General features: G+C 41.3%; 1 protein-coding gene across 1 annotated transcript in view; it reads right to left on the bottom strand.

The window, feature by feature from the left end:
• The window catches only part of VPS33B (VPS33B late endosome and lysosome associated), a 49511-nt gene that overhangs the window by 9346 nt on the left and 20436 nt on the right, over nucleotides 1–19729 (bottom strand). The window contains exons 13-18 of the mRNA XM_056572025.1: nucleotides 9691–9777; nucleotides 8832–8922; nucleotides 7683–7757; nucleotides 2742–2806; nucleotides 2596–2650; nucleotides 927–973 (exon numbers count right to left, since the gene is read on the bottom strand). Coding sequence (XP_056428000.1) covers nucleotides 927–973; nucleotides 2596–2650; nucleotides 2742–2806; nucleotides 7683–7757; nucleotides 8832–8922; nucleotides 9691–9777 — 420 coding nt within the window. The remainder of the gene's footprint in view (nucleotides 1–926; nucleotides 974–2595; nucleotides 2651–2741; nucleotides 2807–7682; nucleotides 7758–8831; nucleotides 8923–9690; nucleotides 9778–19729) is intronic.

Genomic DNA, 19729 nt, shown 5'->3' with positions numbered 1-19729 from the left:
ATATCAACTGGCTCCGGAAAGTTAAACAGATTTGTAAATTACTTCTATTAAAAAATCTTAATCCTTCCAATAGTTATTAGCTTCTGAAGTTTTCTGTCTAACAGCTCAGTGATGATGTAACGTCCCGGGAGCTGTGCATGATGGGAGAATATCCCCATAGGAACTGCACAGCTCCCGGGACGTGAGTCATCAGAGAGCAGTTAGACAGAAAACAACAACTCAACTTCAGAAGCTAATAACTATTGGAAGGATTAAGATTTTTTAATAGAAGTAATTTACAAATCTGTTTAACTTTCCGGAGCCAGTTGATATATATATATATAAAAAAAAAAAAGTTTTGGCCTGGAATACCCCTTTAAATGCACATAATTTATTGTGCCGGGTACGTTCACATGACAGATTTCTTGCAGAAATGGGTTGTTTCTGTAGCATGTGCAGAAATACCCACAAGACCCATTCAGATAAAAGGGACAGTGGCAGAAATCTACTATATGTTAACATATCCGTACCATGTCAGTAAATTTCAGTTTACTGCATCCTTTCCCAGTACGTTATCAAATCACGAATTAAACATATTCCTGAGGAAGACTCGTTTCTTAAAGTAAATCTGTCTACTTTAGCAAATCTTTGCTCAGTTGTGCAATAATTAGCAACTTTTTTTTAGCCGATTTACGCTGCCCTTGCCACTTAATAAAAAGTGGGTGGAGTTTGGCGTAAAAGAGGTAAGGCAACAGCTTCCTAGCAAAATTACTATTCTTATTATTCTTATACTAGTTACCTGGCATAAATCATAGCTGAAATCTACGCCAGCTCATTTCAAAGTGCAAATCTAACCCCAGTGGCATTTTACCTAAGACTTACGTGTAGCAAATTCACTCCATTCCCTTTAAAGACAACTTTTATAATATACATATTATCGCACCAACCTGTAAGTATTGAGTCTTCAAAGATCTGTAATCTTTTGCTATTAAACCTAAACAAATAGATGATACACTTAGAAGAATCAACACAAAGACAGTGGGCTCAACCTAATAATAACCACATGGGTGCTACCAATGCCATTGACCAATATATAGAAAACAAGCAAGAAAAAATGAACAAGGCAGAAAAAGGTGCACACCGAATATAATATATATAATAATTATTATTATTATATAAATCACAAAAAGTAGCCGCACACAATTAAAAGCACTTAAAAAGAGGGGGCAAAATAACCTATTACCCCCTAGTTACCTGGGAACTCCCCCCAAGGGACACCCGCCTGTTCTCAATGATACAGATAAGGAATCTCTCAAGACCCACAACTCCTATGTATAGTATATAAGTATAGTCACAGAATAAAGAATAGCAACTATACGGTCATATACTCATATATTAAAGGGCACAATCAAAAGAGAAGATAAAATCCCCATGCAAATATTGTAAATACGACAAAGTGCAAAATAGCAGCTATATAGTCAAGTGTCAATATACAAAGTATGCACAGACAGGAGAGAGGATGAAAATACATCACACTATCATAAATGAGGGCAGGTGTCCCCCCAAAAAAGGTCCCCACCTGTTCTGTCACCAAAAAGTGACTTCCTCAGGGGCGCTTAGAAGAGTTCCATGTATAAAAGTATCGCGGTTGGATGTTCCAAACTATTTGGCCAAATGTTGAGCAAAGCACCTAAAACTTTTCAATTGTTTCATTTTTTGCATTGCAGCAACACAGTGGTCCCTCAAGTTACAATATTAATTCGTTCTGGGACGTCCATTGTATGTTGAAACCATTGTAAGTTGAGACCAGAACTCTATGGAAACCTAGTAATTGGTTCTAAAGCTCCAAAATGTCATCCAAAAATAGGAAAAAGTGAGAATTAAAGAAAAATAAGTAGATAACTAATACAGATAAAGCAAGTCCTTACATATAAAAGTAAGAAAGATCTGCTGGGAGCTGTAATCACTGTTCATGTCAGTGTTTTTCAAGCAGGGAGCCTCCAGCTGTTGCAAAATTACAACTCCCAGCAGGCCCGGACAGCCAAAGGCTGTCCGAGCATGCTGGGAGTTGTAGTTTTGCAAAAGCTGGGGGCACCCTGCTTGGGAAACACTGGTCTATGTAGAGGACAGGAGCTTCTTCAGGGTCCTGTACAGAACACGCAATGTCCTAAAAAAGTAACATGGAGTCTCCCTCACCTGGTGTCCAAAGGAGCAGGTAACCCTGGTACAGGTAAAGAGTACAGAACATGTAATACCTTCCTGTACTGTAGGGGGTGCTACCAGACATCAGTCAGTGCATACGCTTCAGTAATACAGGGGTTTTACTGGTAAATTGCCCATTCTGATTGGTCAGTTCTCTTGGCCATTGACAAGTTTCACTGATCTGGACTGTCTTTGTCCAGATTGTCATTGTATGTTGAGTCTGGTTTCAACTTACAATGGTCCAGAAAAGACCATTGTATGTTGAAACTATTGTATGTTGAGGCCATTGTAAGCTGAGGGATCACTGTATAGCATTTCATGTTTTATCTGTATCTTTGTGCTAGCAGTGTGCTGCTGCATTCTCCTGTTTATGTAAAAGTATTTATCATTTCTGACACAAGAGATAAGGCTTACCATTTTCTGTGAGTGACAGCAGACAAAGCAAACGTAAACTTTCAATGGGCGAAATCTGCAAATGCAACAATAGCCAGTTATATGCCTCTTAAATATCAGCATTGCCTGACACTTATGACACGTGCTGCTATTGAAAATGCCCTCACCTGTCTGTTGATGTGTTCTTCTATTAAATTGATACATTCTCGAATTTCAAATCCTTCTAGTAATGCTTTGGGAAGAAAAAATGATATAAGAAAAAACATTTAATGCTATAACTCATCATCATATCACTAAGAAAAAAGGAATGGGTATGTGCAGCTCACAATTATATAACCTACCGAGGACAATCGGGTAATGCACCTATACCTATGGTGCCAATGTTAAAATAAATAGAAAGACAAAAAATATCCAGCCCTCAAGGAAGGTGTAGTTAATATATATATTAAACTATAATAAAAAGACCAAGGATCGTGCTTCAATTATAATAAAGTATAGAATTTTATTAAAAATATTGTAATAAATTGATAAAAAAGTTCCACCTCACAAGGGGCCCCTTGTGAGAGGGGTAAACAGTTATCTAAAAATATAAACTGAACCTGATAAATAGTGTGAACTAATTTTTTGCAACTATTTCTATCACATAATGCACTAGTAAACACAACATATGCTCGTATGTGCTGAAACAGCAAAAGGCACTTGGTTGCTGGATAGTCTCTTTAGGATCTATCTTATTCACTGTAAAAATGGTTAAATGCAATATTGTGACAAGTTCCTCTTAATAGATGAAGATGTAACAATGTTCAGTATGTTATAACTGAGGAGAGGCCAGGTCTGCAAACGACCGAAGATGGATGCCTCTACCTCGTGAGAGTGGTGTCCATCTTCGGTCGTTTGCAGACCTGGCCTCGACGGCAGGCTATTCCATCAGTGAGTGCCAGCTCTGAATATTCCATCCCCGACGCCTGCCAGCGCCGGGACCCGGAGGTAGCCCACCCGCAGTGACCATCATAGTGCTTTATCCATCCAGCCTCACGGGAGATCTCCGCTCTCAGGACCGGTAACGTACATCAAGCTGTTGGCTATCTGTCCAGATACAGTGACATAGAGAATCCAGTAACAGCGAACTTTGACTACTCCTCAGTTATAACATACTGAACATTGTTACATCTTCATCTATTAAGAGGAAGTTGTCACAATATTGCATTTAACCATTTTTACAGTGAATAAGATAGATCCTAAAGAGACTATCCAGCAACCAAGTGCCTTTTGCTGTTTCAGCACATACGAACATATGTTGTGTTGACTAGTGCATTATGTGATAGAAATAGTTGCAAAAAATTAGTTCACACTATTTTTCAGGTTCAGTTTATATTTTTAGATAATTGTTTACCCCTCTCACAAGGAGCCCCTTGTGAGGTGGAACTTTTTTAAATCAATTTATTACAATATTTTTAATAAAATTCTATACTTTATTATAATTGAAGCACGATCCTTGGTCTTTTTATTATAGTTTAATATATATATTTACTACACCTTCCTTGAGGGCTGGGTATTTTTTGTCTTTTTATTTATTTCATCATCATATCATACTCATTCCAGCTGCTCAGTTTAATCAGTGTAGCCTTATCCTGAGATTAGGCCTTCAATAAAAAAAAGTATCAGAAAAACCCTTTAAACAAAGTAAATGTCTGCCATAGCATATGTGAATGCGTTTACTTTTGCAGGAGATAAGTGACTAGTGATGGCTATTTTGTTAATGCTCTGTTCCCATCTGCATTGTTAATTTCCTTGTTCTGCTTAGTCATAGAAGTAGAACAAAAATGATGGCAAATCCAAACACCAATGGCACTTAACCCTTTGAGGACCAAGGGACGTATTTGTCCCATGTTTTTAATTGCCTGTATCAGGCAATTAAAAACATGGGATAAATACATCCCTTGGTCCTCTAAGGGATAACAGACCCCATTGAATATACTGGGGTCCATTAGGTTTCCATCACAGTATCTGCCATTTAACAGGACAGCACTGCACGCTTAAAGGTTCCTAATGGAACCTTTAATGCAGATGTGAACAGAGACTTACTAGTACTCATTAAGTGTAGCCTTGTCCTTGAGAATAGCACCATACAAAACACATAGAAGCCTGTAATAGAAGATTGCTGTGTAGTGTGCTGCACATCTACCCAACTTATCCAGAGCAGTATATTACACTAGTGGAGAAAGACATCATGTGGTGTGATAAGAAACCATTCCATTTGTAAAAGAAGGATTGATGGGATAGCTCACAGATCAAGACCAAGACTGAGAGACCGAGCTGGCCAAAATGTACACCAATACCCTAGGTGCAATAGAGTTTTACAGAAAAAAGGAGAATAATTTGGAGCTCAAGGTCTAAAAATATATGGGTAAAGATGAGTTAAATGGGCACAGATACAAAAACTTTTTATACATTGTAAAGCATGTATAACCAATAGGTTTTGCAATTCCTTTCATTAGAACATTTTCTGTATTTCATACTGAAAAAGCCAGTCAAGCAACTGCCCCCCAGCCTGCTTGGACACATACTAGTCCTGTTGTGTCCATGCATCATCACCTACATCATGGACACACTTCCTTGATTGACAGCTGTGGGTGCAGGGCTCATAGCTGGAGGAAAAATCCTCCCACTGTCAGCTTGTGTCCCGCTACTGTCAGTGAGGACAAGCTGGGAGTTGTAAGCAGACAGCATACTGAGGGAGGGGGCGGAGACCTGCACAGTGAGGCCACACCCCCTCCCTTTGAAAGGAATTCAGACTAGTGAGCTAAATTTAAAGTGTAATAAAAAAATAAAGGTGCGAGACACATAAAAATTCAGGATTAGGTACTGAGTGATACATTTAAAAAAAATGTTTTTTGTTGGATCTGACGGGTACGCTTTAAAGATAAATTATTATATAGAATAAAATAAAAGAAACAATCAAATGCGTATACACAGTCCACCCACAGAGTGGTTATGGCAAGATGGATGTACAAATAATGCAAAGAAAAATAATATATCTAAAGTATATCTAAAATATGCGGCATAAAAATTGCTGAAAATTACCACCACTCAGCTGCAGTAAAAACAATACTAATAGCAATGTTCCAATAAGAAAGGAGGAAAGAATTAGTCCTGTGAAACAGTGCAATTCATAGAATGGTCATGCAGTTTATATGCAAAAGTTGTCATGCGGTTTGAATGCAGAGGTTGCAGCGATTGTTGACAGTGTTCTTTAATGTTGCTCAAAGCAAAATAAGAAATAATCCTGTAGTAGACATTGGTACACAGTACTGCTCACCCTTAGACGTAAGTGCAAGTCCTCCCTGGGAGCGGCTGCTAGCGGAGTGGAATATGGTAGAACGTAGTATAGTAATACTACAGTGGTGGTGGTGCTATATCTATATTAGATGCGTTTTGGAACCTCCATAGGTTCCTTCTTCAGTAACATAGATATTTGCAGTGAGGTGCTAATAGGACCGGATAAAGGCTTTATATAGACCTACTCATTAGTGCTGCTCTTAAAGTGATAAGGAAAAACTGGTGTGGATCCACACTTTCCACTGAGAATCAAACAAGGAATGGTCTGCCAAAAATAACGCAGTGAATGCATAGATATGTAGTAGATAACATAAATGCATACACTATAGAGGCTGAACACATATGGATACATCAAACAAATACTGTATACATGTATATATATGTACACACATACATATATATATATATATACACACACACACACACACACACACATATATATACATAGATAGGGAAAGTTGTATTAATTATGAGCATAAGATTCAGTATATGACTTTTGTAAATAATCTCAGAATCGGTATTAGATATAAAATAGATAAAGAATGTCCAAGCATGTCAATTTGGTGTGCCTAAAATCGAGATATCTGGGGTGCCTACAGTTACTATGCACCAAACACACATACTAGAATAGTAATATGAGAAAAAAAAAAAACTAGACGCTATGATGAAGCAAGAGGTCAGTGATGGAAAATGGGGGGATGGGACAGATCGACAGGGTCAACCGTTGTGCTAGAAAACAGCCTGACAACGATGGGCCGTGAGGAAAGGCCCCCATCCTACAAATTCAGACCTCATCTAAAAAAAAACGAATAATTCAAAGTCTATGTTGAGGCCTTTTGGAGTAAGTGAATCGAATTAAAAAAAGATTTTGCAGGTTTCAGCTTTAGACATCTTAGCTAAGTAATTGCCTCCTCGCCAGTCTTGTTTAACCGATTGTAAGGCAAAAACTCCATAATTTTCGATTCAAACATGTTGGTAGTAGAAATTACTTTGTCTTTTTTTTTTAGGAAATTTTGTGATCGTACAACTAGGGCAATGGCCACACCTGTAAAAGCCCTTAGTATCTAGATGGTATTGGACATATTTTGTGTTTTGTTTCTAATGGAAGGGGCAACTTTAAAGGGGTACTCCGTCGCTAAGACATCTTATCCCCTATCCAAAGGATAGGGGATAAGATGCCTGATCGTGGGGGGACCTGCTGCTGGGGACCCCCGTGATCTTCCACGCCACACCCCATTAGAATCAGCCCTCGAAGCGTGCTCGCTCCGGGTCTGATTACTGGCGATCACAGGGACGGAGCATAGTGACGTCACGGCTCCGCCCCCGTGTGACGTCACGCTCTGCCCCCTCAATGCAAGCCTATGGAGGGGGCGTGACAGCTGTGTGTGTAAGATAAAGCCATTTTTGGTCACTGGCTTATGATATGTACCGCTTACAAGACCTGTTGGAGTGACGATAATTAATAAATCTAAAAACGCAACTGCTGAAGTGCTCACATGTGGGGTAAATTCAAAATTAAAAGCATTGTTGTTCAAGGAGTCTGACTTGTTCCAGATTAAAAAAATATCATCCATGTATCGGTGCCAGGACCCCAGACCCTGCCCCAGCATGGGTGTGATGATATTTGCTTCCCAAAGTGCCATGAACAAATTGGCATAGCTGGGGACAAACCTGGTGCCCATGGCAGTGCCATTGGTCTGAAGGTATAAATTTGTAAAAGATCCACAAGTTTAGTTTGAACCCGTGAGAAACAAAATATATTTTCTTACAGTGTTCGGTTTTCATTAGCTCCTGGAAGTCCTGTTTGGTTTTCTTCTTCATGATAGACTCACAGGCCCCGATATCTTTACAAAAAAGAAGAAACAAAAACAACAACAACATTGGCATCACTCCTATTTACCAACTGTACATGATCACTTGTATCAGCAACATCCTGCGCTAAATGATAACTTTTTTTTCCTTTTATTCAATTAAAGTCACTTCAAAGAATATTTTTCAGGCACACACCCTTAAAGCTAAAGAGCGATGCTACATTATCTTATCAGCCACACATTCAGCTACTAGCACAGTGTACTCTATTTTTTATCACGGGCGCTTTACCGCTATACACAGAAAAAAACTACATCTCAGATGTTGTTGCTTGCTAACCTGAATTTAACCTAAGGGTACGTTCACACATACTTAATATGCTTCTGAATTTCTGCAGCAGATTTCATGCTACAGATTTTACGCTATTAAGTCATAAAATGTGCAGTATAAAATGTGCCGCAAATACAGTACGTGAAAACTTATATGGGCTCATTCACATATGGAATCTCTGGACGGAGATACTCTGGGCAGAGATTCCATCTGCGACGTATATGCCACCAAATCCATTTGCGCTAGGGCCGTACAGACATGCGGTCACCATTAATGGCAATGCAGGCTGTGTGGAATTATGCTGAAAGAATGAACAAGTTTAAGTGTTTGGCATGAACTGATAAAGTTTGAAGGAGAAGAATAGGCCATCAATAGTTTATCGCTGGGATGCCAACACCTGGCACCTGCACCAATCAGCAGTCAGAGACCTGCACTACACTAAGAACAGAGCCTGAAGCAGTTGGCTCCATACTTTGTGCAGTGGTGGCACTGGGGTACTTGTACATCAGCTCTATTGAAGTGAATAGAATCTGTAGCTGCAGTACCTTGGTGCCATCGCTAAACAGTGTACAGCGCCAACTTCTGCCATCTCCGCTCTTTGTGCAGTGGTGTGCAGAACAGCTGATCAAGCAAGGGTGCCAGGTGTCTGCACCCTACCAATCAAGTATTGATGGCCTATTTTGAAGTTACTGCTTTTGGAATGAAAAAGAGTTTTATAGTCTATACAAGATGCTGGCTAAAATACGAATAAAAAACTAAAGAAATAGGTGGCTCCATACGTAAACTCAGCATGCGATGCTCTTGCTTTAATCCTTTCAATTCCTGGGCAACAAAAGTTTTCATTTGCTTGATGTCCATTCCTCTACGTTTCTGGAATAAATAAAATAATAACAGTTATAAACAATGTGGTTATTAAAAAACAAAAGATAAATGAATATACACATATAAAGCTATGTTCCCATCTGCATTAGAAGCCTCCGTCACAGATTCCATTGTTTTTATTGGGAATATAGTGTTGCACGCAGTGTGATTTTTTCATGTCAAAACAACAGACACCTCAAGAAAACAAGTTATGCCATAGGTAAGCAATAAAATACCTTTTGATAAAAAGTTTTAACCTGTCTGCATGGTTTACTTTACTTAAAGGGGTACTCTTATCCCCTATCCACGCAGCACCCCGTTAGAATCTTATCCCTGAACGCAGCACCCCGTTAGAATCAGTCCCCAGAGCGTCTTCGCTCCGGGTTGGATTACTGTCGATCACGGGGACGGAGCATTGTGACGTCAAGGCTCCGCCCCAGTGTGACATCACGCTCTGCCCCGTCAATGTAAGCCTATGGGAGGGGGAGTGACAGCTGAGGGGGCGGAGCGTAAACTGCAGTCTAGTAACAGAATAAAAAAACTATGCATCACAGTGATATCCAGCAATCACTTCCCCCAAATATATCATACAAGCTGGAAGAAAAAGTGGAAATTATTCACTGTATCATCAATGACATTTATTGAAAATGGAAAGTAAAAAATTTTCTGTTATCAAAAAATGGTGAATTTGCAACAACAGTTTTCTTTCATTTTTAATGACTCACAACATAAAACATATAAATAAATATATAAAATCCTTAAATATTAATTACTTACATCGTACTGGGTTTGCAGGTTGCGGGCTTTCTGACTCAGAAAGCTAAACACATTGGAAAAATGCTCATTACGAATTTCTTCAAATACCTAGTAATAAAAGAAACTCAGTATAAGACATTACAATTTACATAATACTTTAAACCAATGAATATAACATATTTACACAAGGGAGGTGTTTACAGAGCACAGGACAAGTTACAGTAGAAATTGTAAGCTTTAGGTAAACTATAAAGAAAAAAATTATCATATTATATTTTGGATTACACATTTGATAGAAGATTCTGAAAACTGGCTAACTGAACAGAAACTGTAATACTTTCAAGCAAAGGGGTTGTATGATACAGGCCTCATTTTATTAGGATATATGGATGTTTTAGAAGATTCAGTGCCACAATACACTACAATACATAAAGGCTCACTTACCGGAATAAACAGTGACTGCTGTGGGATATGAGTTCAACTGATTGCCAGAGTCCGTGACTAGATAAACAACCCTTTCTAGTCATATTTATGGCTCTTTGGAACCTATCATCAATTTCATGGAGGGTACCAAGCAGGGGAATTGCATATAACAAGGAACGGAGAAACAGAGCGGAATCCAGTAAGTATCATTGTCAGATGATACTGATGACAGATTCACTTTAAAGGGGTTATCCACCATAAGGTATTTTTAGGAAGGATCTGTGCTTATCCTAGGGCTAAATGGCAATTTTTGGAGATTACCATAACGCTGTGGCTATCTTTTTGTGAACTGGGTATCTCCTGTTTGAGTTTGTTCTCTCAAACGACACATGCCATAGTTCCATGTTTGTAAGTGTGAGGTCACTTTCCTCCCTTCCACACATCAGCCACCCCACCCATTGAAACACAAATGAGTTGCAATCCATTCAAAAGACCAGTGTTTTCTAACCAGGGTGCCTCCAGCTGTTGCAAAATGAACTCTCTCCCACCCAGAGGTGCTCCACCCATTAAAGCAGGACAGGCTCCTTTGCACATCTGACTAGAGATGTCATGTCTCGGCCACACTGCAACCTGGAAAAAGACCCGAGTAATTTTGTATGCTGTTAAAAATAAATATTGGTTCGAAAATCACAGAAGAATTGGGAGAAAACTGTCTCACACAGGTACAGACACTATATTATGAACTACACTAACTTTACAGCCCCTGTAACATAGTCAAATAAAAAAATTCCTGGAATACCCCTTTAAAGGAGTTGAGTACCAATTTACAAGGAAGCTACCTTTAATAGGTGGCACCAAAAAAAAACAAGATCTTTTCCTTTAGGGGCAGAGCTACTTTGCATCCTTTATGTCAGCTTGGCAGTCTATTCAAGGTGAACTATCACTCCCTTGTCACACTCATCATCATCATCATTATTAATGCGTTAATAAAGATGTGTAAAATAAAAGTAATAACTGGGAAAACAAGTTAGAGTTACCATTAAATAACACTACAGTCAGCATCAGCCTTGACTACTTTGACAGAATTAAACAACATAAGTAATTTAGCCGTAATGTAAAGTATTTTATACACTGGATTTAGTGGACCTTAACCCCTTCATGACCCAGCCCATTTTCACCTTCATGACCTGGGCATTTTTTGAAAATCTGACCACTGTCACTTTAAACATTAATAACTTTGGAATGCTTTTACTTATCATTCTGATTCCGAGATTGTTTTTTCGTGACATATTCTACTTTATTTTATCGGTAAAATTTCACTGATATTTGTATCCTTTCTTGGTAAAAAATCTAAAAATTTCATGAAAATTTTGAAAATTTAGCATTTTTCTAACTTTGAAAGTCTCTGCTTGAAAGGAAAATGGATATTCCAAATAAATTACATATTGATTCACATATACAATATGTCTACTTTGTGTTTGCATTAAAAAATTGACAAGTTTTTACTTTTGGAAGACATCAGAGGGCTTCAAAGTTCCGCAGCAATTTTCCAATTTTTCTCAAGATTTTCAAAATCGTAATTTTTCAGGGCCCAGTTCAGGTTGGAAGTGGATTTTAAGGATCTTCATATTAGAAATACCCCATAAATGACCCCATTATAAAAACTGCACCCCCCAAAGTATTCAAAATGACATTCAGTAAGTGTTTTAACCCTTTAGGTGTTTCACAGGAATAGCAGCAAAGTGAAGGAGAAAATTCTAAATCTTCATTTTTTACACTCGCATTTTCTTGTAGACCCAATTTTTTAATTTTTACAAGGGGTAAAAGGAGAGAAATCACCCTAAAATTTGTAACCCAATTTCTCTCGAGTAAGGAAATACCTCATATGCGTATGTAAAATGTTCGGTGGGCGCAGTAGATGGCTCAGAAGGGAAGGAGCGACAATGGGATTTTGGAGAGTGAGTTTTTCTGAAAGGGTTTTTGGGGGGCATGTCCCATTTAGGAAGCCCCTATGGTGCCAGAACAGTGGACCCCCCCACATGTGACCCCATTTTGGAAACTATACCCCTCATGGAATGTAATAAGGGGTGCAGTGAGTATTTACACCCCACTGGCGTTTGACAGATATTTGAAACGGTGGACTGTGCAAATCAAAAATTTTATTTTTCATTTTCACAGACCACTGTTCCAAAAATCTGTCATACACCAGTGGGGTGTAAATGCTCACTGCACCCCTTATTACATTCCGTGAGGGGTGTAGTTTCCAAAATGGGGTCACATATGGATATTTATTGTTTTGCGTTTGTCAGAACTGCTGTAACAATCAGCCACCCCTGTGCAAATCGCCTCAAATGTACATGGTGCACTCTCCCTTCTGGGCCTTGTTGTGCGCCCTCAGAGCACTTTGCACACACATATGGGGTATCTCCGTACTCAGGAGAAATTGCGTTACAAATTTAGAGGGTCTTTTTTCCCTTTTACCTCTTGTGAAAATGAAAAGTATAGGGCAACACCAGCATGTCAGTGTAAAAAATTTATTTTTTTACACTAACATGCTGGTGTAGACCCCAACTTCACCTTTTCATAAGGGGTTAAAGAAGAAAAAGCCCCCCAAAATTTGTAAGGCAATTTCTCCCGAGTACGGCGATACCCCATATGTGGCCCTAAACTGTTGCCCTGAAATACGACAGGGCTCCAAAGTGAGAGAGCGCCATGCGCATTTGAGGCCTGAATTAGGGATTTGCATAGGGGTGGACATAGGGGTATTCTACGCCAGTGATTCCCAAACAGGGTGCCTCCAGCTGTTGCAAAACTCCCAGCATGCCTGGACAGTCAATGGCTGTCCGGCAATACTGGGAGTTATTATTTTGCAACAGCTGGAGGCTCCGTTTTGGAAACAGTAGCGTACCAGACGTTTTTCATTTTTTGGGGGGAGGGGGGCTGTGTAGGGGTATGTGTATATGTAGTGTTTTTTACTTTTTATTTTAGGTTAGTGTTAGTGTAGTGTTTTTAGGGTACAGTCACATGGGCAGAGGTTCACAGCAAGTTTGCCGCTGGAAGTTTGAGCTGCAGCGCAAAATTTGCGCCATCTCAAACTTGCAGCACTCACTGTAAACCTCCGCCCATGTGAGTGTACCCTGTACATTCACATTGGGGGGAGGGGGCAAACATCCAGCTGTTGCAAACTCCGAGCATGCCTTTTGGCTGTCCGTGCATGCTGGGAGTTGTAGTTTTGCAACAGCTGGAGGAACACTGGTTTGGAAACACTAAGTTTTGCAACCAAACTTAGTGTTTCCAAACCAGTGTGCCTCCAGCTGTTGCAAAACTACAACTCCCAGCATGCATGGTCTGTCAGTGCATGCTGGGAGTTATAGTTTTGCAACAATTGCAACAGCTGGAGGCACTGAGGTAGGAAACGGACAATGTTTCCCAACTAGTGTGCCTCCAGATGTTGCAAAACTACAACTCCCAGCATGCCCAGACTGCCAAGGCATGCTGGAAGTTGTAGTTCGGCAATATCTGAAGGATCAGATGTTGCCGAACTACAACTTCCAGCATGCTTGGGCAGTCTGGGCATGCTGGGAGTTGTAGTTTTGCAACATCTGGAGGTCCACAGTTTGGAGACCACTGTATAATGGTCTCCAATCTGTGCTCTTCCAGATGTTAGAGAACTACAACTCCCAGCATGCCTGGACAGACTGAGCATGCTGAGATTTGTAGTTTTGCAACATCTGGAAGAGCACAGATTGGAGACCATTATACAGTGGTCTCCAAACTGTGGACCTCCAGATGTTGCAAAACTACAACTCCCAGCATGCCCAGAAAGCCAAAGGCTGTCTGGGCATGCTGGGAGTTGCAATTTTGAAACTCTCAGAGGCAGCAGTGAGATCGCTTTACGGCGATCTCACTGCTGCCAATGAAGATGCTGCACTGCTGCCGGAAACTCACCTCCGGGACGCAGCGCAGCCAGGACCGCACGGAGGACGCCGGGACCGCTCGGGACACCGCTCCGACGGGTAAGTGACGCCGGGGGACGGGTCAGGGACACTTAGCAGAGTGGTGTGTGTCCCGATCCCCGTGATCGGGACTCACACACCGCGCTGCTAAGTTTTCTGATAGCGAAACGCTGCTATCAGCTAGTCAGATTTGACCAGCTGATAGCAGCGATCGCTGGGGGGGTGGGGGACGAAACCCCCCGTGGTCGCACGGTAAGATGGCTGGCTATCAGTGATAGCCACCATCTTTCCGGGCGCTGCGGGATGCCGCGAGTAGCGGCAGTAATGTCCATGACGTACCTGTATGTCATGGGTCGGGAACACCTTGCCACCCATGACGTACAGGTATGTCATAGGTCGGGAAGGGGTTAAAGGGGTACTCTGGTGGAAAACAATTTTTTTTAAATCAACTGGTACCAGAAAGTTAACCCCTTAAGGATCACAGGTTTTTTAATTTTTGCACTTTCGTTTTTTTCCTCCTCACGTTCTAAAAATCATAACCCTTTCAATTTTCCACCTACAGACCCATATGAGGGCTTGTTTTTTGCACCACCAATTTTACTTTGTAATGACATCAATAATTTTACCACAAAATCTACGGCGAAACAAGAAAAAAATATTTGTAGGGCTAAATTGAAAAAATAAAACCCGACATTTTATAAATTTTGGGGGCTTCCGTTTCTACACAGTGCACTTTTCGGTAAAAAGGACACCTTGGCCCTGATTTACTAAGAGTGGAGTGTAGGTTTCTTTGTGGATTTTAACTCCCTACAATTTTTTTTACACATCCTCTGATCTGTCGGGTTTTCCTCAGCTCAAATCCACCACATTTTATGTGGAAACCTTAGTAAATATGTTGGCCACGCCCCTTTTTGTTTTCATCTTAGCAAAATAGATAGTTAGTTGGGGTTTTTTCAATTCTGGCGCAAAATCTGGCGCAGACAGAAATTCTGCTCCGTGGGGGCCTCTTGGGCAGTCCGGAACAGGGCTTCTGCTATGCAGGTGTGCAAGGCGGCCACTTGGTCATCTGTGCACACTTTTGCCAAGTTCTATCAGGTACACACGTTTGTATCTGCTGATGGGAGTCTTGGTCGCAAGATTCTGCAGGCGGCGGTGGCTCAGTCTTCGACCTGTCGTCTTCATGCTGGGATTTTATTCTTCCCAACCCAGGGACTGCTTTAGGACGTCCCACGGTTCCCCCAATGTAGGCGACCGAGAAAAGTCGATTTTTTTTTATACTTACTGTAAAATCTATTTCTCAGAGCCTCATTGGGGGACACAGCACCCACCCATCAGCTGTTGGTTTCCAAGTTTTGGTCGGTTGGTCTCTCGGTGAGGGGCTCAGTAGTATTTTTTTTGACTGGTTTGTTCCCCGGACAATGTTGTTTTTCTCTTTTGGCTCTCTCCTACTGCTTTGGGACTAAACTGATTAACTCTGTGCCTGTGGGCGGGTACATCCTGCTGGGAGGAGCAGACTTCTTTTTTGCCTAGTGTTGCCTCCTAGTAGCAAGCAGCATATACCCACGGTTCCTGTGTCCCCACGTTCCTGTGTCCCTCAACGAGGCGCCGAGAAATAGATTTTGCAGTAAGTATAAAAAAAAAAAAATCTACCTTTTAAAAACTTTTATTAACCACTTAAAGACCTAGGGAGTATGGATACGCCTTGACGTCCTGGTACTTAAGGACCCAGGGCGTATCCATGCGCCCGTGGGAATTTCGGTCCCCGTCGCGCGCTGGGCGGGGACCGGACCGGGATGCCTGCTGATATCGTTCAGCAGGCATCCCGCGCAAATGCCCAGGGGGGTCATCAGACCCCCTCATGTCGGCGATCGCGACAGATTGTTGGTGAATTCACACTAACGATCTGCCGCGATTCGGGTCATGGTAAGGTAGGAAAAAATAGTGCAAAACAGTAAAATAAAAATAAAAAAATAAAAATTACCCCCCATGACCCCCTAATAGGTCCCCAAGGGTCTGCCTGAGATTTTTTTTAGCTTGACCCGGGCCCTATTAGGGGTTCAGGGCACTGCATTTGGCCCCCCCTTTTTTTTTTGGGCCGCAGCTTTTTATTTTTGTTCATATAACTGTGTGTGATTTCTAATCACACACCGTTATATATAGTATACACCAAGCACACACACTACATACATCCCCGGCCAGGTCCAATGAATGGTACGCCGTCAGTGCAGACTAAATAAGGACATTTTGTGGCCTCGTGCTGCACATGGGCCTGGTCAAAAAGCCAAGTATCAGGCAGTACTGGAGCGGGGACGTCCTATACCAGACCCCGCTGTACAGTATGGCCATGGCACGGAAGCGGTTTGAGGCCATTCATAAATGCCTACATTATGCAGATAATGCGGCATGTCCACCCCGAAGTGATCCCACCTATGACCGGCTTTACAAAGTGAGGCCGGTCATCGATCACTTTGGCTCCAAATTTTTGGAGGCCTATGTACCGCTTAGGGAGCTCTCTGTAGTTGAGTCTCTCATCAGTTTTAAGGGGAGACTCATCTTCCGCCAGTATATTCCCTCGAAGCGGGCGCAATATGGCGTGAAGCTATATAAACTTTGTGAGAGTACCTCCAGGTACACTCTCAAGTTTAGGGTGTATGAGGGACGAGATTCCCGTATTGAACCCCCAGATTGTTCCCCCACTCTGGGTGTTAGCGGGAAAATCGTTTGGGACCTTATGTACCCATTGCTGGATAAGGGTTAGCACATGTACGTGGACAACTTTTATACCAGCATCCCTCTCTTCACATCCCTTGCCGCCAGATCGACGTCCGCTTGTGGGACCGTGCGGAAGAATCAGAGAGGCCTCCCTCTAAATCTTGTTCAGACACCTATGCCCAAGGGTGAGTCCCGTGCCCTTACCCATGAAAACCTGTTGCTGGTCAAGTATAAGGATAAGAGGGATGTCCTTATGCTGACCACTATTCATGGTAACGGCAGCTCACCTGTCCCTGTGCGAGGTACCACAACAACGGTCCTCAAGCCCGATTGTATTCTGGACTACAATCGGTATATGGGGGGAGTTGATCTTTCTGATCAAATCCTGAAGCCATATAACGCCATGAGGAAAACATGTGTATGGTACAAGAAAGTTGCGGTCTACTTGGTACAGGTTGTCATGTACAACTCTTTTGTACTGTACCAGAACGCTGGCAACACAGGGACATACCTTCCGTTCCAAGAAGAAGTCCTAAAGGTCCTGATCTTTGCTGACCGGGAAAGAGCAGGCCAGACTGAAGTTATAGGTGCCAGGATCATCCCAGGCCTACACTTTCCAGGTGAGGTCCCCAACACTGGAAAGAAGGGACGATCCCAGAAAAAATGCAGAGTGTGTAACAGGAGGGGGATTCGGAAGGACACCACCTATCAATGTGACACTTGCCCTGATCATCCGGGCCTCTGCATTAGAACTGCTTCAGGGAGTATCACACTTCCATGCAGTACTAAATTTTCCCTTTTAATTTTAATTTTCCATAATTTGACCCCAATGTACCAAGTCCAGAGTACATTCCAAGTTTTAACCCCATAAAACCACTAAATTGCCCAAAAAACTCTCATAAAAAAAAAAAAAAAAACTGATAAGACCTCTGGTGGTATTTTTTTTCTCTGGGTCATGGGTCACTGAGTCACTATCATCGGGGACTTTTTATGTTGCCTCAAATGCGCAGCGCTCTCTCTCCACCTGAGCGGGTGCGCATTTGAGGCAACAGGTTAGGGACGGCCACACACATCACATTCCCAGAATGATGATTCAGAGCATAGGGTTTGGGGTGGGCATATTTTTAAGTTTTGGCTATGCTCTGGGTCATCATTCTGGGAACATAACCCCTTTTATCCATTTATGTCCCACTGTACCCCTTGTTAGTTATTAGTGTACCCCATATAATGCCCCTTGAGGGGGGGGGTCCCACTGTTCTGGCTCCATAGGCAGAAGCTCAAGGCCCCTGACTGCACTCCTGTTCCTCCGTGACCAGTGTGCACCCGGAGATCCGTTTTACGCCCAGATATGAGGTATGTCCTTTTTCTAAAGAAATGTATTTACAAATTTAAGTTTTTTTTTGCTTTTCTGGTAGTAAATGCGACATGCCCCCCCCCCCCCCCCCCCATTTCAGCAAAATTAGCAAATGTGACTCCTTCTCTTCTGAGCATTGTAGGGCTCCTGCAGTGCATTTGACGTCCACTTATGGGGTACCTCGATACTCAGAAGAGATGGGGTTACAAATTTTGGGGGGTATTTTCTGCTATTAACCCTTGCAAAAATGTGAAATTTGGGGGGGAAACACACATTTTAGTGAAAAAAATATATATTTTTTTACATATGCAAAAGTCGTGAAACCCCTGTGGGGTATTAAGGCTCACTTTATTCCTTGTTACGTTCCTCAAGGGGTCTAGTTTCCAAAATGGTATGCCATGTGATTTTTTATTTTTTTTTGCTGTTCTGGCACCATAGGGGCTTCCTAAATGCGACATGCTCCCCGAGCAAAGTTTGCTCTCAAAAAGCCAAATATGAATCCTTCTCTTCTGAGCATTGTAGTTCGCCCGTAGTGCACTTCAGGTCAACTTATGGGGTACCTCCATACTCAGAAGAGATGGGGTTACAAATTTTGGGGGGTATTTTCTGCTATTAACCCTTGCAAAAATGTGAATTTTGGGGGGAAACACATTTTAGTGAAATTTTTTTATACTTTTTTTACATATGTAAAAGTCGTAAAACCCCTGTGGGGTATTAAGGCTCACTTTATTCCTTGTTACGTTCCTCAAGGGGTCTAGTTTCCAAAATAGTACGCCATGTGTTTTTTTTTTTGCTGTTCTGGCACCATAGGGGCTTCCTAAATGTGACATACCCCCCAAAAACCATTTCAGAAAAACTCACTCTCCAAAATCCCACTGTCGCTCCTTCCCTTATGAGCCCTCTACTGCGCCCGCCGAACACTTGACATACACATATGAGGTATTTCCTTACTCGAGAGAAATTGGGTTACACATTTTAAGAAAATTCTCTTTTTACCCCTTGTAAAAATGCAAAAACTGGGTTTACAAGAACATGCGAGTGTAAAAAATGAAGATTTTGAATTTTCTCCTTCAACTTGCTGCTATTCCTGTGAAACACCAAAAGGGTTAACAAACCTTTTAAATGTCATTTTGAATACTTTGAGGGGTGCAGTTTTTATAATGGTGTCATTTATGGGGTATTTCTAATAAGAAGGCCCCTCAAATCCACTTCAAAACAGAACTGGTCCCTGAAAAAATACGATTTAGAAAATTTTGTGAAAAATTGTAAAATTGCTGCTGAACTTTGAAGCCCTCTGATGTCTTTCAAAAGTAAAAACATTGTATATGTGAATCAAGATATAATTTATTTGGAATATTCATTTTCCTTATAAGCAGAGAGCTTCAAAGTAAAAAGAAATGCTACATTTTAAATTTTTTCATCAAATTTGGGAATTTTTCACCAAGAAATGATACAAGTATCGACACAATTTTACCGCTAACATAAAGTAGAATATGTCACGAAAAATCAATTTCGGAATCAGAATGAAAGGTAAAAGCATCCCAGAGTTATTAATGCTTGAAGTGACAGTGGTCAGATGTTAAAAAAAATGGCTGGGTCCTTAAGGTATATTTGG

Source organism: Hyla sarda, chromosome 4 (genome assembly GCF_029499605.1).
Source record: "Hyla sarda isolate aHylSar1 chromosome 4, aHylSar1.hap1, whole genome shotgun sequence".
NCBI lineage: Eukaryota > Metazoa > Chordata > Amphibia > Anura > Hylidae > Hyla > Hyla sarda.
This window is presented reverse-complemented; position numbering and strand designations above follow the sequence as displayed.